The sequence below is a fragment of the Streptopelia decaocto genome (genome assembly GCF_964273445.1).
Source record: "Streptopelia decaocto genome assembly, chromosome: 15".
Lineage (NCBI taxonomy): Eukaryota > Metazoa > Chordata > Aves > Columbiformes > Columbidae > Streptopelia > Streptopelia decaocto.
Genome location: NC_138670.1, coordinates 12,857,333 through 12,881,098, shown reverse-complemented (window position 1 = coordinate 12,881,098; position 23,766 = coordinate 12,857,333). Strand labels below are relative to the sequence as shown.

At 45.8% G+C, this 23,766-nt stretch overlaps 1 protein-coding gene across 1 annotated transcript in view; it reads right to left on the bottom strand.

The window, feature by feature from the left end:
* The window catches only part of HORMAD2 (HORMA domain containing 2), a 36,034-nt gene extending 14,520 nt beyond the window's left edge, over window positions 1-21,514 (bottom strand). The window contains exons 1-12 of the mRNA XM_082066047.1: window positions 21,397-21,514; window positions 20,447-20,591; window positions 19,056-19,119; window positions 18,048-18,084; window positions 16,766-16,786; window positions 16,000-16,026; window positions 14,620-14,687; window positions 11,842-11,993; window positions 10,999-11,252; window positions 10,083-10,188; window positions 8,976-9,040; window positions 146-282 (exon numbers count right to left, since the gene is read on the bottom strand). Of these exons, the coding sequence (XP_081922173.1) occupies window positions 178-282; window positions 8,976-9,040; window positions 10,083-10,188; window positions 10,999-11,252; window positions 11,842-11,993; window positions 14,620-14,687; window positions 16,000-16,026; window positions 16,766-16,786; window positions 18,048-18,084; window positions 19,056-19,119; window positions 20,447-20,591; window positions 21,397-21,447 (1,095 nt within the window). The 5' untranslated portion in view covers window positions 21,448-21,514 and the 3' untranslated portion in view covers window positions 146-177. The remainder of the gene's footprint in view (window positions 1-145; window positions 283-8,975; window positions 9,041-10,082; window positions 10,189-10,998; window positions 11,253-11,841; window positions 11,994-14,619; window positions 14,688-15,999; window positions 16,027-16,765; window positions 16,787-18,047; window positions 18,085-19,055; window positions 19,120-20,446; window positions 20,592-21,396) is intronic.
* Window positions 21,515-23,766: the final 2,252 nt, after the last annotated feature.

Genomic DNA, 23,766 nt, shown 5'->3' with positions numbered 1-23,766 from the left:
ACAACTCTGGGGCTTGCTGTCCCTTTGCAACCCAGAGCTTTCACTAGACATACAGACACGCAGAAATACAGGCGGTGCGCGGAAGAGTTAAATATTGGAAGGGAGTAAAGGTCTTTAGTAGTCAGATGATAATGCAAACTCACACCTTCCAACATGTTCTGTGTGTCAGAATGAACATCATTTCCTGCCTTCCAGAAGCAGCTTCTCTGGTTCGCTGACCTTCCTTTTCTTCGCGGGTCCTGTTACCTCTTCCTGGCTAAACACAAGGTTCAGGCAGCTTATCTGTAAGAACCATCAGAGACACTGATCATTCTCACGGTACAGGCTCCTGCTAGATGAGTCAAGAATATAACTTCCAAAACGACCATGTGTTCTCCTGGATCCTCTTGGGTTTGTTCTGTGTGATCCTGCTCTCCAGCAAAGCAATTAGGCAAGGAACAAAAACTGGAATACTGGATGGAATTGGGACTGTGAGATTTGTGAAAGCAACAGGGACAAAGAATGGTTTTGGTGGCACAAGGAGCAGCACCCATCCGCCCATCGCCGACAGAAAACAACAGGAGCAAGGAAACCTTTGAGAAATATAATAGCTGATAGGGCACAAACTGTTTCAGCAACCTTGGATAATCACAAAATATGTATAAGAAGGGGGGGCACTTATGTCAAATTTGCAGTTACTAGCAACAGCCTTTCAGGAGGAGACACACAGTACCTCTGCATCAGGGAAATTCAACACGACGTGGTCGATCTCAGACTTCAAACACTACCTGTGAGGCTGTAAAAAATAACTAAGCAAAGTGAGCTTTATTCCAAGAGGATTCACTTCCCTCTAGAGAGACACAAACCTGCCCCAAAATATTCAGGGGCCTACAAACCAAAAGGTTAAAAACACGGATAAGTGCGTGTTAGAATAAAAATGGGTCAATGGCACAGGCACTTCAGACAGACCACAGAAAGCCGGACGGCCAGAACAACAGCTGAAGCGTTGGCTGGGCCGAGTGACAGACTCACTTATTCTCGTTATCACATAACATATTTGCATTTTTACAATAATAATCTGGAGCTGCAGAGACTAACGTGTGTTGTTGCCCACCCAGAAGGGACACAGCGCACAGTCTGGCAATGTAACCTCTCTTGCTCTCGCTGGGGCTGAGCTGGAGGGACACACCACAGCACATCGCTCCAAATCTGCCTCCAAAAGAAAGTTCATTTGGATGAAAACAAGGTGAATGAAGAGGGAAAAGCGTGTTAACCGAGTTCCTGCTGCAAAGCAGGAGTACTTTACTTTAGTTCCACTGTAAAACATGAGGAATCCTGTCGCCGAAGCAGGAGTTAACAAAGAACAAGGAGTTAATAAAGAGATATTCCAGAATGCATCCCGCAGACAAGCACAAGGTCTCCAGATTACAAGCTGTGGTCATTATAGAATTCCCCACTCGCGTCATCAAGGCTTGCTTTCTCTCTGACCTTGGTATGAGGCTTCGGTAATCTTTACATAGCAATGGGCTTTCTAATGTGTGAAATAACCCTGATTACGGATTAACAGCAAAACACTTTGAAACAGCCTCACTTTGCCTCTCTATCGTGTTTCTAATTGTTTTTCCGCCCCTCTTCCCTCCTCTTCATTATGAGCAACACAATATTGCTTAATGCAGAAAGTACAACTTCCTTTCCATAAAAACAGAGAAAAGAATGTGCCAAAGTGGGCTGGGCAGGTTCTCCTCCATCCGGCACGCTCAGGCTGACAAAACTTCCAGCGTTGCCCAAGGCGGGTTTGCTTGAGGAAAGAGTGATGAGTGGATCTGTGTTACCACTCCTGACCTGACATCCAGCTGCTCAAACTGGCATCTGAGGCACTTATTTACTTTCCTCTCCCTGGCACCGTTTTAACCTGTCTGCTTCCTTTTTTGAAGTCAAGGGCCCAGAGCAGGGAAACATCGCACTGAAAACCTCTGCGGTGCTAACACAGCCGCAGGGTTTGCGCCCTGTCCCGCTGGCCATACAATAAAGTGAGGCGATGATCCCCGGTCACCTGGAAAAGGCAGCTCTCCTGTTTTAGCCCAAACCGCACAAAGAGAGCATCAGCTCGAGCTGGTGCTTTTATTTCCTCTGTTGAGGAGCAGATCTTCCGCAGCACAATTGCTCAATCAGGTTTTTACCCCTTTGCTATTCCTCCTAAATTTTCTGCATGGATGGGATAGTTCTGAGGTGGGAGAACCAGCCACAGGGAGCAGCTGCTCATGCACAATCCACCGCGACTCTCCCGGTTTTCTTGCCCTTCACCACAGGCAGCACGAGCCCCCAACAGGAAACCAAGAACAGTAAAAACATCCATGCAAGCCATCAAGTGCTCAAGATAAGCGCTATTCATCTGCCGAGTGAATAAGATGTCAACTGTGCGAGGTATTTCACCGAAGCCAACATGTCCTGTCCTGCCCCTGCCCGGCTACAAGGTCACGTAGGAACCCAGACCCCAAGTCCAACTTCCAGGTCCCATCCTTAACCAAACACTCAAACTTCTTCTCCAGAGCTGTTGTTCTAAATGGGATTAAGTCAGATCCTACGTATGTTTATTTGACTTGAACCAGAAAGTAAACCTTTTAAACGGTGTGGTGAAAAGCAGGAAATCCCTCCCATTGACTAAACATACAATCAAAGCCTCCAAAAGCCGATTAATTCTAATTTTTCCCACGTATTGGGATGCTTCATTTAGAATAACTAATGGGAGAGGTTGCACTGCATGAATGTTGGGTTTTTGTCTTACACAACCACTACAGGCCCTCGGCTCCACTGACGAGCCAGGTGCTATAAAAGCCCACAGGACAAGGTTTATCCTGCCCAGGGACGACACTGACACCAGGGCAAGTCCAGATCAAGTAGCAAGGATGGGAACAGACCCATGACCTTAGTCCAAGGCCTAGGTCTGGGTCTAGGTCACAACCATGAGCACACAGTGAGTTTGCATCTCCTATTTTACGTGTAAGAAAGTAATACTTAGCCACAGAATTTTTCGGTAAAAAAATACAGCTAACTTGTGAATCATACAAGTGTTACTAATTTCTGGCATAAAACTAACAGGACAGCTGCACATTGTCTGGAGAAGATATCAGGCTAAAAATAGATTAGACTTAGATTAAAGCCTTCCCAAGGCAGACTGGTGGACAAAACAGAATGAGCAGACCACAGCTACGCTGCTATTCTTAGATAGACAAAATCAGGACCTAGTTTTGTGCTCTGCTACTTTCAATCCCCAGCGTCCCCACGTATTCTAGCTAAAATTTCCCAGCATAAATTGAAACAAATTTACAGCTCTTCTGACATGTGTTTTGCTTCCCGAGGCATCCTATGTAGAAAAGCTAAAATTGCACAAGAGCATTCGACCGTGTCCCTCTTTGTCCCCGGCCTGCCCCATGCTGAGGTTTGGCGCTTGGCAAATTTTATGCCCTCAGAAGAGTTCCCTTTGTCAGGGACACGGAGTGTTTAGTTTGGTACCTTGTAGCTATCCAGACAAGTTCAGAAGTGCGTTTATGTCAAAAGAAATCCAGTTCCATCAAGCCCACCAGAAGAATAAGGACTGAGATACAAGACTTTGCTGAAATAAGGCAAAAGGATCCTCAGGTGTCAGGGGACATGTGTCATCATCCGGAAACTTTAATCAGAGAGAGCCAGTGCTTGATGTATCCTGTGATTTGAGTGCAGCTAACGATGATCCGATAGCACAGCAAACGCTTGTCGCTTTCAAAAACCCCCTAAGACCTGGCACAAGTTGTCCAGGGAGGTTGTGGAGTATCCGTTCTTGGAGATATTCAACACCTGACTGGACAAGGTCCTGAGAAACCTCCTTGAGCTCACCCTGCTTTGAGCAGGTAGTTGGGCACAACGATCTCCAGTTGTCCCTTCTGACCTCGGTGACTGTGCGGAGGCGGCACGGCGGCTGAACGCTCGGTGCAGGGCTCAGCACCGGTCTCAGATCAGTTTCCAGTAAAGCGATGGCACTGACATCAGTGGAATTAATCCTGATTTTCGTCTGCACGAGCGGAGGAGAATCATGCTGGTTAGCATGAAAGCAAATTTACGCAGGTGGAGGAATGAAAGACACTCTCTGTGGCGCTTCTGTGGAAACTTGCCACATTTTCGTCCCCAGGAAGCCATGCCAACACATCGCTGACTGCCACCAGTCCCCTGCCTTTTCCATAGCTCACTGTTAACGGCTCTGACATTCAGCGCCATTTCTTTTTCGCAAAATGGGAGTCTCGCAGGCCTACTCTGTACTCGTGTATCTTGCAGCGTTTAAAGGACTAATGAAGGATCCAAAAATACCTGTTGAAAAAACAAACAGACAACCAATCCCTCTCCTTACACCCTCTTGCAGGGCCCTCAATCACACTGTATGCTGCTGTTTCGGCCATTCTGACTGTTGGATCACAACCCAATACACCTCCCAAAACTAGAAGCCTTCCTCCTAAGATCACAGGGTTGTAACAGAGATGAAAAGCGATGGACACTCCTGCCTACCAGGCTGCTGCCCAGCTTAGTCCCTCATGGGACATTAGATCTGTCCAACTCTAATTTATGCAGATGTCTCTAGAGTCTGGTTGCTCGTATGTACGTTATGAACATATATAAGATCAGCCAGTGCAGGAGCTCCACGTCTTCCCTGGGCAGCTGTCAGGGACGCAAGGGTTAAATCTCCCCGGATCTGCGGGGTGACAGGTCTCACCTCCGAATGAAGAGATCACTCGGAAACTGTTTCCTACACACTAGACAAGGATAACTCATGCAAGGGATGAATGGCCCCAAGATACAGCAAAGGATCTGACGTGAATTGAGAGAAGCCAGGAATTTCCTGACCTCCCTGGCTCACTCCTCCCAGCATGGCCTGAGCTCACAGGAAGGAGCGGGGCAAGCTCATCTCCGAATCTTTCTCTCTTCATTGTTTGGGTCTGTGTAGCCTCAGCTGGTTTTGGAGGAGAAAATGTTCTGGGAACTTCTCATCAGATACAGCTCTTGATAGACAGTTAGAGATAAAGCTTTTTTTTTTCTTTCTTTTCTGCAAAAGTTCAAGATAATGACATTGCCACAGAAAAATGCTCTCCTATTGCTCTGCAAATGGCAGGCTTCACCCTTCAACTGCTTTCTGTCCTGGCAATTTTAAAAGCGGTTTGCCTGGGAAAAATCAGACAACAAAGGTCTTGATCTCCAAGCTGTTATTCTGCAGTTGGATCCACTTGCGCTGACCTTCACTCTCAGACAGAAGCCGCGGACGACACGGAAGTTCAGCAAAGGCACAAGAATCTGCATCAGGGTGACCGTGGCCCTGGGCACCAACAGGGCCCTGATCACGGGCAAACATGCCAATATTACAATGTGTCACCTGCGAAAGATGGGTCACGCTGGCTTCCATCACTGACAGTCCCTCGGAGAACGAGGACGTGGCCAAGTGGCCAAGTCTCTGCCTGGGAGCAGCAGCTGGAGCCCAGACAGGCTCTCCTTGGAGGCCGAACCCACCTCTGATTTACAACATTTCGGTATGAACCTCTCCCCAGACATCTCATTTCCAGACAGCTCCCGTTGAGAGAGCTAACCCACACGGGTTAGCAGGCCTGCAGCAGGCAGCGCGTCCGCGCAGACAGCCCTGAGCATCCATCCAAACCGATCGTGTCCACACCAGGCCAAGTGTCAACACGTTCCCCACGTCCCACAGCATCCAGGAGCACAACAGTGTCTGGCCCCAGCTAACGAAGCCAGAACCTCGGGAGGCAGAAGGGACTTGTGCTGTGCTGACAAGGCCACACCGTTCCCAGCTGTGGCACAGGCTCGGTCAGGGGCAATTCAGGGCTCTCTGCACGGCTGCTGCGCCGTACAGCGAGACTGTGCTCGCAGGACCACCCCAGAACTTCAGCCCACAGCTTCCTGATGGGAGATAAAAGCCTGCAGAGGCGTCCACATGCTCACATTTTACTTATTTTCTAATTCTCTTTCATTCCAAACTCAGTGCACTGCAACATGTTTGCTCACACAAAGACAAGGCTCACCAAAATCAATTTGCAGGGCAAAAACATCAAAGGATTTGCAAGAGGATAAAGGAGTATGCCGAAGAATTCAAGAAGTTAGCCTAAATTCAGTGCAGAACCCCACTCTCATCAGCAGATTTCTATCAGCTAAACCAATGGGCAGCAGTTCCCTATTTTACCCAACTCTTCACAGCCCCTAAAATGCCAGTGGAAAGTAGCAGGACACATAAAGAGAGCACATTGGGCTGAATCCTTGGCTGATGCAATCAGAAAAACCCTCCTGAAGCCAGCAGAGGAGGCTGATTTACATGCTGGTGTCTAACTCGGGATGATTAAGTACAGAGATGCTTTGCTGGGAAAGGGCAACCTCTCATTTGATCCTAAGTATCATCAATCATGAGACTGCAGATAACGAGCCAGTTGAGCACAGGTAATTTTTTCTCCAATCTGTAAAACTCTGTCACAGACTCGCCGTGGCCATTACCAGCTACAGCTCTACCTGGACAGGCACGGCAGCTCCTCTTTTGGCAGATCTGCATCTCCCCTTGTCGATTAGACAAAAATAAACCTTTAATACGTTCATTCCTGGTTCTCCTGCAGAGCTATAGGTCAGGAAGATAACGACCAATAAAACTGTGCTGTTGGAACTGAGTTTTATTTTTGATAACCAAAGAACCAGAAAGAATAAAGTTCAAGGCAGATGATGAGCAGTAATGGGTTCATAAATATTTCCAAAAGCAGCTTGTGCCTGTGGGTACCACTCCTGAATTCTGCACTTCCTGACTCTCAAATCCTTGTACAAATACAAATTCTGGGACACTCCAAATTGCTTTAGTTAGGTCTGAAAATCTTGGCCTGAACGGTTATCTGGACAGTTAAACTGGCCACCTTTAAACCCCCTTCCCCGAGGGGATGCTCTGAACAGCTCACGCCACCTGTCACCAGGAGGGCAGGTCTCCTCCCGGACCCTCTTTGCCTGTTTCTCACCGTATTGCTGGTATGCCAGCAATTATTCGCTGCATTAGTTCAAGGGATCTTCTCCTGGTGGAAACCCAACACTCAAAGACACGTGCCATGCGAGTCTAAGGGCTCATTTCTGCCCCAATAAAGGGAGGTGTCTGTGCCCCAAGGCCCCTCACACACCAATGTGATTAAACTCCAAAATTCAGGAGGAAAGAAAACTCACTTTGGAGACCTTCTAGGTCCCTTAAAGCAGAGAGCTTCCCAAACACACCTGATGGTTGGAAAATGCTGTTACTTGACTGCAGTCTGGAGAGCAACAAGGTGTTGGCCTTCGCACATGACTACTTCTACCCATCTTAACTACACTTGACCCTATCAGATAACACCCAACTCAGACTTCCCAGCCACCCAAGCTTATCCTCGTTTTTTAAGACAAACTTCACTCACCAGTTTGGCTTCCTGATTCAAGTGGAATACACAATGGTCATTTGTTTTAACCACTTCCCTCCGAAAAGAAGGGAAAGTCCCTCTCATATGGAAAATAGTGTCAAATTTTTATTAGCACTGGCTCTACAATGATGATCTGCACTTTTAAAACTACTGACTTGACTTTGTTTTTCCCTAAACTGACTGAAATATTAGCCAACTTCTAAGCTACCACAGTTTAAAAAATAGTATCAAGGAATACATTAAAAAACCCTCTGTCATGTAGAATCCACCAGGCAGAGGGCTTGGGATTATTATTTTAAGTCTTTGGACACGTACAATGGATAAAGTGACTCTCGCATTTTTCAGCGACGAATGCTGTTTCCACCACCTTCAGACACTCTCACTATTGCTACTGAATTCTAATTGAATTCACATGCTGCCAGAGCGAGGTGTCTGGTGCTCTGCTTACAATCGTGACAGACCCCAAAGAATGTCAGAGCATGAATCAGTGGGATGACCACGAGTTACAAACAAAAAAGGCTCCTGTTTTCACACAGACGACAGAATAAACAACGATCAGAAGGAAACTGGAGGATGTGACACAAAAAAAAGATGTGGTTAAAGTTTGAAAAATACCAGCCTAGGCACAGAAGTTCATTTCTAAGATCCAGAGTCAAGGCAAATACTTCACAGATGCCTTTTGAATGACACGTTAAGTTGTAGTCTCCAGTTGCCGTCTGGGTTAGACACCCCGGGATTCTTTTCAACAGAGGCGGGGAAAATTTTAGTAGCAATTTCCTACTCTCATTAACTTACCCTGTAAAGACTCAGTTTCTGAACGTTCAAGCTCACACGATTTTCAACTAATTTGAATGGGAGGAGGATCAAGTGGCAAGTCCGGTGGTGTTCAGAGATTTGCTCTGTCACAGAAAAAACCTCTGCACAAGCCCATGAATTCGAGCTCTAATTCTGATTCAGGGTTTGGCCCAGGCAGCCTTCAGGATGGAATTAATTTCATGTAACTTTACTTATCTAAAATTACACATCTGGTTTATCCTAGCTCCTTGGGTTGCCCCAACAACCACTGAAAAAGAGATCAGCACCTCCGGGGGATAATTCTTCCTACCTGTGACTCACATGAAAGGAGAGTCTGGAAGCAAGAAAGGTGAGGTGGAGACCACCTCAGGCGACAAACACGCCCTTCAAACCTCAACCAGGGTAGTGATTTCAGAACCTTAATCCAAAACCACACGCAGGTAAACCAGCGTGGCTGGGACATCAATACATTCAGTCACTTGTGTAATTCACAGTGCCCGCTCCAGAGAATGGGACAAAATTCTTGTACAGGATGCATGAAATAAGCTGACCGTGGAAAGTTTCTTCCTAAATGCTTCTAGTTCATGCTTATATCCCTGAGCCATAATACTCAGTAGCCTCTGTGTGTTTTGATACTGCACAATAAATCCATTTATATTAATTGAATCTTGTGCCATCCTAGATGACATAACGTTCCAGGGCAATGAATTCCACCTTACCTGGCGTATCTCAGCGCCACTCAAACGTGCTCACCTGCTGAGATGCCCTTGAGCGAGGCATCCTGCCCGTCTCCTTTATTTCCACCTTCTTCTTTCCACCTACAATCCAAACATCAAATCAAAATTAGCTCTGAAGTTAAATCCCTACATTTAATTGAAATAAAATCCAGAAGTTGTGGCAAGATACCATGCCTGCTATGAAATTAAGTATCCTAATTGCATATCCTTTGCTCTCAGGCCCTGCCAACATGGCCAGTTTATTCCTGGAAAACACAGATTTCAGAATAAAGTGTCATCTGACATGCGACACGTCAACTTGCTGCAGTTCCTGTAAATGAAACTTAAACCCCATTTCAACCTGGTTTCCTAAGAAAACAAAGCTTAGGCCTGCATGTGCTCTATCCAGTGGGTGTGGGGAAGGATTTTTAGTAAAATTTGTAGTAAAATTTGACAGGGTGGTCCCAAATTGTCTCAGTTTCATGAAAAGAGGCAACTGGTGAGAGGAGGAAAATCCTGTTAATATCCCCACAGTGGAAAAGGTGGCAGAATGGGTTCACCCCTTATTAATCATCGGCGAATCTGCAGGAGAAGGACCTGAAAAGGTGCCTTCATTGCTTCATCCCACTGCTTGGGGATCTCAGGAATGCTATTTACCATTTTGTCACTAGATGGTATTGTTCCACAGGCTATAGCTGAGAGCCTCAAAGGTCAAACGTGGCATGGTATGGCAGCAGCTGGCTTGATTGGGGAGTGATAAAAGCCTTTTTTTCATGTATTTTCATGCGTGTTTTCACATATGGAAGTCGTTCGCAAAATCAAATTGTAACAGCTAAGGGAAAAGAGATTGGGTGAAAATGGAGATAACGTAACTCGGTATTGATGAACTGTGCATTTCCTCCATAGCTGAAAAAAAACTGCTGAGATAAAGAGGTGGAAAGATATTGATAAAAAGTTGAACATTTCTGGTTTTAATAAACCAGCATATACAAGCAGCCCTTTATTATAGTTCAATCTGATCTGATGCAAAATTAAAGCAGCCCGACAAACTCTGTTCATCCATTTCACAGTGAGAAAACCTAAATATTATCCTAATATACAGGCACAAGAACAAGCTCCTTCAGTTTTGAAACTGGGCGTTTACCTGTATCTTGAATGCAAAAAGATGCTTCTGTTTTCCAGGCTGAACAGGTGTTGCTTTTGTCCTCTCTGTGCTCACTTGAACCTGCTCTGACAGGGAGAGGGTGATTCTGTAAAGCAAATGATGCTTTGTCTTAACAGCGTAACCTAAAAAACACGCCAAGGTGGGAAATGCACAAACCCAGCACTACTAGGGGTGAGATTTTCACGGCTCCTCCGTGTCCAGGCCGTCCTTCTCCCAAGCCTATAGGTCTTTCAATAAATAAATTTTCTAAGAAAAAACAGAATTCTGATCTAAACGGCTTCCTGTCTTCAGAAGTTAGTTATGTTGGGGTTTATTCCCTGGCACTGACCACCTGAAATTAAATCACGTCTGAGCTCCCAGCCCAGGCTGTCCCTTGTGTCATTTTGGGGAGGGAGCACCAGAGCACCATTCATTCCAGCCTACTGAGGTGTTTAAGGAAATTATCTCCATTACCTGCTAAAGGTGCCTCCCCCACTAAGCACAGAGCGGGGCCTGGAGAAATGAGACAAAACACATGAGTTTTAGATGGCTGGAGGTACGGGGAAGGAATCCCACTGAACTACACGTGGCTTAGTCCTGAGAAACGCCAAGTGGAGATGCGAACTCTTTGCAATTTTCCCCAGTGCACAGGTGTGTGTCGTGTGTGCACACATGCGTGTGTCGCATGTCTCTGTACAATCACTGCCCTCTTCTGGGAGAACACGCAAGACTCACTAAGGCTGTGGATAGGCTGGAATTAAATTCACTTTATGTCTATGGACTTGCAGCCTCGGCATTCAATCCGCTGAAACCCTTATCAAGCTACAACTCTGAGAAAATGTTGTGGGTTTTTGGGTTTGGTGTTTTGTTTGTTGGGGTTTTATTTTGTTTTGTTTCCTTGTTTGTTTTTCTATACCTTTGTGCTCCCCTCCTCTTCCTCTTCATCGCAGTCTAACCCTTGATGGGAGATCTCCGTCGGGCCATTCTTCTGGATCAGGTTGCTGTCAATTGTCTCTATTCTCTTCTTTTCCGTGGTCACTCTGACTTTCATGAGGTGGAACCCAGTGGAGACTGACCCTACTCTCAGGTTGACAGGATCGCCATCAAACAGCAGGTCACCGGGACTCTCATCTTCCTTAAAGCCTGGGGGCTGGTAATCTTGGGGAGTCACTGCACAGGGAGAAAGAATCTGCTCATGTCAGAGAAATCACGTTCCACCTGTCCTTAATCTGATTTATCAAGAACAAGTTGATACCAGCCTTAAGTAACAAGAGCAACTCCTAAAAATGTTCTGGTTGGTTTGTTTGTTTGTTTTCGGGAAGAAGGGAGACAATGCAAAGGAAAAAATGAGCTGAGCAAATGTTATCAGGGAGCTCAAAGAAATAATGACTTTAGGGTGCTGAGATACCATTAACGGGCTCAACCTGGAGCAGAACCTGACAACCGCAGGAAGCCGGTTCCTTAAAAAGCAAACAAATAACAAAAACCAAACCAGAACTGTGAAGGAGAAGGATGCCTCCTTTTCACACTGTGTGGCTGTACTTCTTACACAAATGTTCAACCCCTTCTTAAAAAGCATCTGCCAGCCCTGATTGTCAGAAGGTTTTTCCGTGTTTTACACCATTTCTTGCTGTTATCGGTTAACAGCTTCTACCATTTCACCTTTCTATGCTTTACTTGCCTTCCAGGGACCCAGGATCAGCACAGCAACTGATGGGAAGGGAATTTTTCCCCACAGCACAGGCTGTTCTCCACCTACCATCATTGTAGTAGAGGAGTTTCATGGTCAGGGTGATGTCGTTGGGAAGCGGGCCGAGGTTTTGCATTAACAGGTAGAGTTTACGGATCAGGAGCCTGCTGGCCTGTTTGATGTCCTCGCTGCACACCCCATTCACAAAGTTCATTTGGTTGCTACAATCGGAAGAAGAATAACAGATTTGTTTTGCTCAGTCATGAATATTCACAATCTAATTACAAATACAGTGCGCCCACTGACTTGTCTGAAATGACCAGCAAAGCAGCTACAATGTCTTTATGTAATTTCCAGATCAACAGGGAAGTGAAACAGACTCCAGGGATGAGGTGGCATCAGCAAAACAACGGCTCTGAACTGAGAGCCCCGGCATTTACATCTGAACAGCCTTTGCAGCTGGGGCAATGGACCCCATTATACAAATGTCATGACTCACTTGTTTGAACATGATTAAATTGGATCAAAGGACCATAAAACAAGTGCCTTTCACCTAAGCAATTTCAGGAATGAGAGGAATGAGGTGAGAATACCATCTAAAGCTGATTCACCACAGGGGCTATTTTCAAGTCCATTTTGCAGCTTGAAGAGAAGTGAATTGCATGCTCTCACTTCAATTCCATGTCAGAAACACTAGCTCAGAAGCACATTTTTCAACAGTGACTAAGGGGCATTCCTCTCACCTCCTTCAGCCATCCAAATGTCAGCTGGCTGGGCTCAGCAAGGCGTCTAGACTGAGATAGGAGTGGGATGAATTGCCCTCCGGAGGAGTTTGTTTCTCTTGACTACAGAGGTAGATGAGTGGCTTAGATCAGCCAGCTAACTTTAGACGGTTGAAGATGGACTAGATGAATCACTACGTGACTAAGGAACCTAAACTTCCTTAGATTTCAATGAGAAGGGGCCTCAAAAAAACCCACAGCTACTTCATGACATCTTTGGATGATCACTGCAGGTGGATGACACTGTATCCAGGGTGGATGGTCCCTCAACGATCATCCCAAATTGCTTCAAGAGCCCTAAGTAACACAAGAGAGCGGAGAGGATCTCAGGGCTGAATTTGACTGACTAAAGCACTGGAAGGAACAGCTTTGTTAAGACTTGATTTCGCCTTCCAGTTGAAGCTTCTTGGCTTGTCATGAAAACCAAGTAGCTGTAGAACAGCTTGAATTCCCAGCGTACGCTGGGTATGGTTTGGTTGGCTCCAAACCACCAATAAAACTCTGTACTGAGCATATTGTGCTATTTGATTAAATCCTGTATGTTCAGAAATGTACATCAAGAGAGAGGACAAATGCTGGTAATGCCTAAAGCAGAGTAAAGAGGCCTTCTCTTACACACCACCTTTAGAAGTCTCGGGATTAGCGGAATAGCAATGGTAAGGGGAAAGAGTACAAGCAAAAAAGAGATGAGACTTCCATTAGAATTAACAGGTCAAGTAGTGGTTCAATATGGGAATAATATTGTGAATTTGATACAGGGATTTGTCAAAAGGTAGATGCTGAGGAACTGAATCCCTCTGACCGACTGGGATCCACGGCAAGGAATTCCTCAAAATCCATCTGCAATAAGGCAGAGACCAACTAGGAGAAAGTTTCCCTCCACCGCTCCAATACAGTGTTGCAGACCTACAAAACAGCTCTCACGGAATGATTAACCCAGAGGCTGCACATGACAACAGTAAAAATACTTCGCCTCTTCTGAGCCAGCACGGTGACACCAAGAGATGCCAAGTTCCACCTGGATACTGGTGTTATTTCCAGAACTAATGACTGATCTGAGTAGGGCCAATTAAAAAAAAGTACTCAAGAGCCATCTATTGTCTTCCAGATGGCAAAGGTCTCCTCTCTCGCTCAGCTTGGTGAGGAAAACAGACAGTAGCTTCAAAGCAGAGAGTACAGTCAACAGGACACACCAGACTCAGACATAGTTCAGATTTTCCCAACAGAAAATCACTTTGCCACATACTACAAACTATGTGGACGTGTTTAGAGAAAGAGCGGCCAATGGCACACAAAAGGAGCATTGAGGAGTTTCCTGAGGAGCATACGAGGCAGCAGAGCTCTCTTGCTGTACACACAGGTTCCAAGGCCCAAAAGTCCATCTTTCACCAATGACAACTGCCGAATCCAACTAAAAACGGGTTAATTATTTTTCTTTGCTTTGGTTATAGCCAACAGCCTTTGATAGTATTTATTTTAAACTGGCTAGGATTACGGCCTGCTAAACACAGCTTTAAAATATCTAACAGACAGAGCCAAAAAGATGCAAAAAGCTGCTGCTTCCTGCCAAACATTTTGCATAAGCGAAAGTTCTCTCAGGTCACCCACGCAAGACTGCTCAAGCAGAATCCACGTACGCAAAATGCCCAAGGAAAAAACTCCGGGGTTGCAGGATGATGGTGAAAGGGACCCAACCTGAAAAAGCTTCAGGTGAAAGCACCAGGCTGTCCTGTGAAAGGGGAAGAACACTCAGCATTAGTTGAGACAGCAGCAAGCTCAACCACAGTGCTGGTTTCTGCATCGCTGCCCTGATTAGGCACCATTTCTGCAAACCGTCCTTCACTCGGTGCTGCTGCACTTGACGTGCCTCGCCGTGCTACGTAACAGCGTTTCCACCCGTCAGCTCGACAGTTCATATCCTGTTGGGCGACCATCCTCAACTCTGATGACGTTTACAGCTGCTCAGCGACTCGGACACGCTCTTAATCACAAAGCGCAGTTTCTTCTTAATGTATCGAGAGCAGTTTTCACAGTGTAACTCTAAGCAATAAAACCAAACCATTACCTGATTATGTCCATCTGGGGCATGTCCTTTTTGTACTTGAATTTGAACTGGTACAGTTCAGTCACTGTCTAGAGATTCAATGAGAGGGAACAAGAAGAAACAGGTCTCTTTCAGTGACAACTGTAAAGATACGTCCTAAACGTAGCAGTGTCCTGTTACAACTATAGGCCAGAGCACGACATTAATTTAATGACACAACAACTTTAACTCTACTATTGCTTGCATGGGCTTTGGCAAATTTTCTTAACAACCACAGCTTACCTAGCACTGAGAATGACAAAAATATTACAAACTTCCTGCTTCCTCCTTCCACTTCCTCTGCGGGCCAGAGTCCCCAGCCTAAATCTCTAACGCGGCACTGGGGCCACTCAACCATCACAACGTACGTGTGTCCTCCCTTACGAAAAGGGAAAATGTGAGAAGCTTCACGGTGATGCACGAGGAAGCCCGGCCCAGCGCTCTGTAGGGAGACGGGGCCTGAAGGCCTCTTCTTATTAGGAAATACAGACAATATTACTATTACACAGGCAAAAGTTGTTGAATTTCAGTGGTCTCAGAGATTCCTGAGGGATATAAAAGAACTACATGATTTTCCATTTTAAAGGAAAGGATGTGCCATGATTCTAGAGAATGAAATGATTAGGCAGAACAGACCACTTCACCACAAGGGATCTATTGTCATCCAGTTCCATGCCTGTCATTCACTTTTTCCAGAGACAATGAGGTTGATTAGTAGGAGCTAAACCCTTAACTCTGAGCCTTCCTTATAAATCCCAGCCTGGGTCCGGCCTAAGCTCTTGTTCTCTCCCAGATGCTGAGGTGCGACACAGCAGAACTGCAATCTGTGGAGACAGCCTGGATGCAGAATCTTGTTTTTATACCACACTACACAGTATGCCTCCCCCAGCTACATATAGACAAAATAGAAACACAAAGAACACTGTAAAGATAAGTACAGGCTCCACGCAACTCATACATCCCAGGTCTGAAGCGATTAATGACTTCTATCCTGAATCTGCACAAAAAAACCCAGCTCTTTTCAACGCTGCTGTTAAATAGATGGTTCATAAAAGAATTATTCTGAACTTCCCATTCCTTCTCTTCAGCAAAGAGAACCAAAATGGCCAATGTGCCCATTAGCTGCCTGTTAACGTCCCTGCTGGAGGCCCTGGAAGGGCCCAGAGCCTGGTGCCTGGTGGGAGCGTTTGATCACAGTCCAGCTCACTGAGCTGTCATTCGGCACTGAAGGCAGAAGAAGAGAAACGGGGTCACCACGCAGCTATGTCAGGGTAGAATTTAAGCCCACAAGTCCACTCTGAATACAAATCTACTCACCCATGCCTTCAGTGGCCTCAAAGATTAATTAAGACTCTTTCTTACCTCCGGTTCCTTGGGATTGGTGTAAATCTGTTAGAAGAAAGCACAGTGAGGGCATTCTCCCCCTGGATAACCTGAACCATTGAAAAGTGGCTAAATAACGATATTTTCATTTTACAGCGGAGTTTGTGCTATCTTTAGCGTGGGATCAGAGAAAGGAATGGCAGAGAAACAGCCGTCCTCTATCAGCAGCCAACACTTACCACTTCAAAGACAGGTAGAAGACACTCATCTGTGTAATTGTGGAGGAATGAGGTTAATTCCCATTCCAGCCCTCACAGGCAACTTTTGATGCCTGAGATTGACGTAGTCAGATTATGCACAGAATAGGTGCATTGCATAGCTCTTGGGGCTTTACAAAAGACTGAGGCAAAAGACCTGCTACGTAACCACCAGCCTGTGGGTTTTTTGGTATCAGATTAATAAGGAGGACTCTTGTGCAGAGGAAAATGCAAAAGACACGGCAGCTTCCAAGGGTGGAGGCAAGAGGTTAAAGGAAGTGACGATACAAAGCACACGAAAGCGCTTCCAGGAGTTCAAGGGTGCACGTAAGGCCTCAGCCAGGAGTCTGACGTACTGAGAATATTCCCAAGCAGCCTAGGAGGGTCATATTAACCATATTTAAGAAAGGTCACCGCTCTTTTAAAACCCACAAGCATTTTGACTTCGCCTTAAAAAAAAAGGCACAAATGGGTTGATACAACCTTGACTCCATCTTTCTCTTCAAGCAGGGTGGGGGAAGAAAAACACCTTGCGCTCATTTACTTACTGCGAGGACAGCGATGTGTAACTACGGGGGGGAAAAGGAAACAAAACACAAAGTCAAAATCTAACCTTAGAGGACAAAGAAAGCAAAGACCTCTCGAAATCTAACAGCCTGAATACAGTGAAGGAATAGATACATGCGAGAAATTAAAACCTTTGTGCAGACGCTTCACAGCACAGCATCAGCAACACCTAGTGGCCAGTTTGCTTGGCTTGACTTGCAGCTTCCCCAGAAAACAACTGGGCACTCTGACTTCTCTCTTGGGGCTTTTCCCAAACAAATCCCCAATGGAAAACTCTTTTACAAGAGCACCCATCCCTAGTGAAGATTAATATTTGCTCTCTGCTATGAAAACCCTCAAAGCTATTTGATTTATCCTGTAGTGAGAAAATGTACATGGGACAACTCTTGGAAACAATCCTAGAATATGCATTAAATATTTCATTTTTTTCCTTTAATCCCTGTCAAATAACAATTAATTTATGTCTCCCCAAAATAGCACAGGACTAAATACCTCCTAGAACTGTCAGCGAGCAATAAACGGAGTTCACAACATTTTGAATTATCTTATCCACGCTGACAGTTGTGCTGATGTATAAGCCCATCTGATCATCAGTGCCAAAACTAACACCACTTCATCTGATGGAGATGAGAGCTGGTGTGACGAACTGCGCTGACAGAGATGACAACAGTTGGGGCTTTTTCCTGTGCAGAGCAGTTTTTATGTGAGAATCAGCAAGGAATATGATTACTTACTAGCTGATTTTGTCCTGGAACCAGTTATATACATTACTTGATGAAGTTCTTTCCGAAGAAAGTAATAAATGCTGAACTTGAGGGAAAAGCCAGGAGGGTTAGAGCAGATGAGAAGATGGGAAAAGACTGGGGGAAAGGAGGTGAAGGAAAGCAGAAGCAAAGAACCTCTCTCAAGGAAACAGGCATGGAGATGGGGATCTCAGTTCTGACTGGCTGTGTTTCTATCCAGAATGCAAATGTATGACACAGAACTAAGGGAAATCCATTTCAGGCTGCAAATTAGTTTTCACACCACGTACAGGAAAACCCAGAGAGCAACGGCCATCAAAAACTGGGCTCACGGACTCAAATCCCAAATCTCACACGCAGATACTCAGGGTAGGGTTTTCCCCCTGTCCCACACCTGTAAATGTGTGTTGTGTGCATGCAAGTTCGCTACAGAAATAGAAAACAGGAATGGAAAGATAGTTTTGTCCACACTTCATGAAGAATAGGGAAACTCCATTAAAAAACATGAAAAAAAACTTACATACTGCCTCTCCAAAGCGTCAAAACAACCCTGAATCCTGCCAAGGGAAAAACATGTTAATAGTAACCAGCAACATTTATCTCCTGATCTGCAAACACACCCACATTAGATACAGTTTAAAGTGCATTTTTTCTGGAATTAAGACAACGCAGCTAGCAACATTTTGGGCTCGTAAAGTCCTTTTCGGGTCAATCCTCATAAAGGCACTGTCCTCCCCTCTGCATTTGTGCATCATTTAAGGCCATCACTCAAAGCCTGACAAGACAGGGACTTGCGGCCCAAGCTGGCTCAGAGCGGCGCTCTGCTCGGCGCTCAGCTCTTTTCCCATCGGCCTCGTGCAGAGCTTGCCTGAAACTTCAATCTGAACGCAGCCTGACATGTCTGGTCTTGTAAATTTTTGTTATCTGATGCATAGTTTACAGCTATGGACTTTGTCAAAGTAGTAAACATTACTGGAGGTAGCAATGGTCAGATATTTGCGCTTTGAGTCAAAGGATGTGCAGCCATGTATCTCCTTAACGCATCAAAGTCAGACTCTGCTTGCTGGGAACATGCCAGCTCTGAAATACACCCTAAATATCACACAAGAAAGTTGTACGGGCCTTATGCAGGGAGATAAAATATTGTAGAAACTGACAAAAAAAAAAAAGCTACAAGAATCCTTATATTAAGAAAAGAAACTAGAAAAGACTAAACAACAACAGGATCGACCTCATGATTCTCTTCACTCCCTGCCTGTGCCTACGCAGCCTGTGCGTGCTCTGGGGCCTGACCATGACCTCAGTGCAGCCAACACTTAACAGACCTTGAACTCACATGATCCCGGGCAGCTAATTCTGTCCCGCTTACGCACGGGGCCGAGCACGGCGGCGCAGCAGCGGGAGCTGCGCGGCCACAGCCGACAGCGCTACTGGGCACGGTATCTCCAAATTCAGGAAGAAGAGTGCGAGGGGTAGATGTCTTGCTATTCAGCACAATCTTGTCTTAGTTTCGCTGTTACTCACTTACCACTTGACTATCTGTAGTGATCCCAGACAGCTTTTATCTTCTCGGAGAATTTTTAGACAGAGGTCTGCAAAACCAGATTTAGCACATAGTTACAATCCTTATCACCGCTGTTGGGCAAACACTGAAACTAAGCCAGTCACCCTCCCCTTTTTTTGATAAAATGCGTTATCTGGAGGTCCTTCCTGAGCGGAAATGTTGGGTTTCCACTCAGGCCCAGGTGGGCTGACACAAGCTTATTGCTGCATTTTCAAATGTCAAGACTTTCCTCAGATGCTCTGGGCTCTCCCAGAAGAAGTTCTAGAGTTATGGCTTTATTTAAAGCCACTAGCTTCTGTCCTTTCCTCCCTCCTCCTCTCTACTCCCACTTCTTCCGCCGTTCCCTAACAACACCTTCACTTCTGCATTCAGACTTCACCAACATGAGGTAAATGACAGAAGAAGCTATTTCTGTTCAGCTTTTCCACAGAGTTCCTTCTACCTCTGTTTTCAGGCAGTCAGAATGACAAGAGGAAATGCGACCTGCACATGAAGAGGTGAACTAATAACACGTTAGGATTGCACGAAAGAACCCTCAAGGGTGCGAGAAGGCCAAATGTTAACATCCTTGATCAAAGGGGCACTTGAAAGACCTGACACTTGATTACAAAGAGCAGTGGCTTTTCAGGGTTACGTGATCAAGAGCCAGCTTGGGATCTCCTGCGCCCTCAACCAAGTGTACAAACTGTGTGTGACCATATTTCAGGACAACTAACCTCATAAGCAAAACCACGGAAACACACTGGAGTGCAGGGAAAGCCATTTCACACCCTACCAACACATCCTGAGTGAACACCAAAGACACTGACGAATCAAAGCATTGCTAATGCTTGTGATCCTATGACAAGACTTTGGTCCTCCAAGTTCTTTTTTTTCCCCGATTGCCAAAGCATGTGTGGTTATGTGAGATCATTTTCACAGAACTAAATACCCCAAACCAAACAGAAAACAATAAAACAGACAAATCTACTTTCAGTCTTGCAGGGAAAGCTGAAAATGTGAACCTCGAGGGCTCAAAAATCCAAAGCATTATAAAACATACCAATCAATTTTTTAAGAACTAACAGATTTTTAAGTCACCGTCTTGACTCTGGGACGTGATTCCCAGGGCTGGAATGATCATAAACCAAAAGAAAGACTAACAGAAAAGCCATGAGTTGCTCTAGGTTGTCTTCTGAGGTCTCTACCTGATGCAGAATCACCATCTGCATCCAAACGTCAGGCGGCCTGTCAGCCAACTTCCTAAAAAACCAAACTCACCCCTATACGGGCAGCTAGAAACTAACCCATAAAGCAGATTATAGATCAAATATAGCCAACTGAAATAAGAATTCAGAACAAATTGGAAGTGTCACCATCTAAATAGCGAGTTCCATAGGAGCTCTCTGGGAACAGGCCCCTCATGTAGGTGATGCAGGACACGGAGACGGCCAGCAGCCTCTTCACCAGCACCGCCGACTGCTGCTCTGTGGCGATTGTGGTGGGGAGCAGCACCGACTCCTGAAAAAGAAGGGCAAGGCCCAAAACAGCAGCATTTCAGCGTAACACTGGGATCATATTTAGAAACGACCCTCAGCATGTGGAAAAAGAGGGGAAGTTAGAAATGGAATTTTAATGTTTCTCTGGTCTTCATAGTACATAGGCAAGACTCATGTCTAACACGGGTGGGATTAAATGTTTTAAGGATAGTTATTAATAGAGCTGGCATGATCCACTCAGCTGCAGGCGGCACTGCTCGTTCCCTCCCCTTGGGTCACTGCCGAACGCTCCCACCCCCTCCACTGCACCAGAGCTGGCACTTAACAGCCAACCTCCCCCAAAAGCAAATAAAACAGTGGATGGTTTTCTGCCAGCTTAACTCTGTAGAGTTAATTGCAGAGCCAAAACGGTGTCCGTGCTGGTGTGGTGTCCCCTGCCTGTCACAGCTGCCCCTGAGACCTCCTTTTCAGAGGGATTTTAATGCTGAGTTGTGCACGTCTGCGATCGGAGCTCGTGTAAACAGTAACCACCGTGTGGTTTTAAGATGATCAATCTCGGCAGAAAGCATACTAAATTTAGTTCCTCGATGAGTTTGCTGCTTTTCTTCCTGCTAACAAAGCTCTGCGCACACCGAATGAGCCCACATCTTTAGTCAGATACAAGTCAAAGCCCTGGGCTGGATCTTCCCGGACACGCTAAAGGGGAAATAATCCAACTAAGAACAGTGCGGCCAACAGAAGGTGTTCCCACCTCACCAGGTGCAGCCGTGCCACGTCCAAAACTGAGATATCTGATTGTCAGTACCATTGCATTTCAAGGTTTTTACCTTAGAGGTCTTTTTCTTTTGCCTAGTCTGTAAAAGCTGTTGAGTAGCCATCTTGTATTTCACAGACCTGCCTTCCACTTGTAATTAAAACCTGGGAGGAAATAAAAATGAAAAATACATGAGACACCTGGAAAATACAGAGTCATTGCGATTTCTCACCTTCCTTAAGCTAAAAAATGAGATTCTCCAGTCTTGTTCAGGTCTAAAAGGTAATTGCCAGTCAGAGCAGCTCCACCAAAGCAAAGATACTCTATGGCACCGAGAGCCTGCAGAGGGAGAAAGATCCTTATTCACTGGTAAACGATCAATAGTATTTGAAATTCAGGGCCACAGCTGTACCTGCTCTCAGCTGACGCTGCATCAAAATGCATTTCTCATATTCCAAGCCAAAGAATGTTAGTTCCTACAACCATTAAAAAGTGTGAAGGGGGACTGGGAGAGAACTGGAAGTCTGCCAGCGGCAGGCAATATTTTAGCGCGAGTAAGCAGGAAGCACACGAACATCGATCTTGGGCAGAATGAAGGAATGATTCTTCTGGGACACCTTGAAAGGAAAAAAAGAAGGAAAAAAGTGGGTCTTGTTAGACAAACCAGGATTAAAGAGGAAAATCTTTTTACAAGAATGGAAAGCTGATTGATAAAGGCAATAATGTGGACATGACATGTTCTGCACTTTGGTGAGGTGCTTGATTTAGCACCATCTGACACCTTGATTAAAAACTTCCATTAGCTGGAATTAACGAGGCACACGTTAACCGGCTCGACAAACGGCTCGCTGGGAGGTCTCACCATGGAGCTGCTACCGGGGAGACGCTGAGGAAAGGAAACACCACAAACCCGTCCCCAGAGAAGCATCGCCTTGTCTGCAGCTCGTCAATATTTCTATTAACAATTAAAATAATAGCATAAACACAATGGCTTGATTTGAATCACGACCTAATGCGGCGAGCAGTGGACTTTTATCGAAACAGCTGATCTAATCTTGTTCTGCATTTGTACCTTTTCAGCTTTTTTTCCATGCAAGCCTCATTTCCATTTGCTGGCAGTCATTAAGACATGTTGATTGGAACATGCTGACAGCTTTTATGCTAAATTTAGCACTTCATTTAGTAATGAGGACAGATTACAGCTATAAGAGTATATTAAACAAATATACACCTGCAAAATTTTTAATATGTTAAATATTTTGAGAAGGATTTTTTTTTTTAAGCCATGATTGGCAAAGCACAGTGAACGGGAATGGAATGCAATTAAAGCAGACAAAGGCATTATTACAACATGAGGTTATTAGCTAAATAAAGCTGATTTGAGCAAGCCAGAGAGATAAGAAAACATGCTGTCTACATGCTACGCCCATAATTGATTTACTGTGCAAAGGAAACATCACTTGGGCTGAGCTTACCCACTCTGATCTGCTTGTTTCGGTACAGGGGATCTGAAAAGGCTTCAGCATCACAATCTTGTCTCAGCCAAGCCTGGCCCTGCTCCTCAGGATGGGGGTATGGGGGTGCCCTGGCTCTCCCACCCTGAAGCCATTTTATCGCCAAGTACCAGGAAATTAACATTAACTGTGAGAAATCAAAGCTCCTGCAGGCCCTGGAACCCACATCCCTCCCCAGGGACTTCACCCCCTCAGTCCACACCCCAACTGCACCTTATCACAGGATCCCAGAATGTGAGGGGTTGAAGGGCCCTGGAAAGCTCATCCAGGTCAATCCCCCCATGGAGCAGGAACACCCAGATGAGGTTACACAGGAAGGTGTCCAGGCGGGTTGGAATGTCTGCACAGAAGGAGACTCCACAACCCCCCTGGGCAGCCTGGGCCAGGCTCTGCCACCCTCACCCCCAACAAGTTTCTTCTCATATTCAAGTGGAACCTCCTGTGTTCCAGTTTGTACCCATTGCCCCTTGTCCTGTCACTGGTTGTCACCAGAAGAGCCTGGCTCCATCCTCCTGACACTCCCCCTTTCCATATTGATCCCCAGGAATGAGTCCCCCCTCAGTCTCCTCTTGTCCAGCTCCAGAGCCCCAGCTCCCTCAGCCTTTCCTCACACGGGAGATGCTCCACTCCCTGCAGCATCTTGGTGGCTGCGCTGGACTCTCTGCAGCAGTTCCCTGTCCTGCTGGAACTGAGGGGCCACAACTGGACACAAGATTCCAGGTGTGGTCTCCCCAGGGCAGAGCAGAGGGGCAGCAGAACCTCTCTCGACAATGTGAGGCTGCAGCAGGCCCTAAAAAAGAACTCAGGACTCCAAATATTATTTTTAAAGGTTTGGGTTTAGGGGTTTTTTGCTTCTATTTTTGTTTGTTTGTTTTTAATTGAAGCCCAGGCCCAGCCGGGCTCCACCCGGGGCCGCGTCCGGCCCTTCA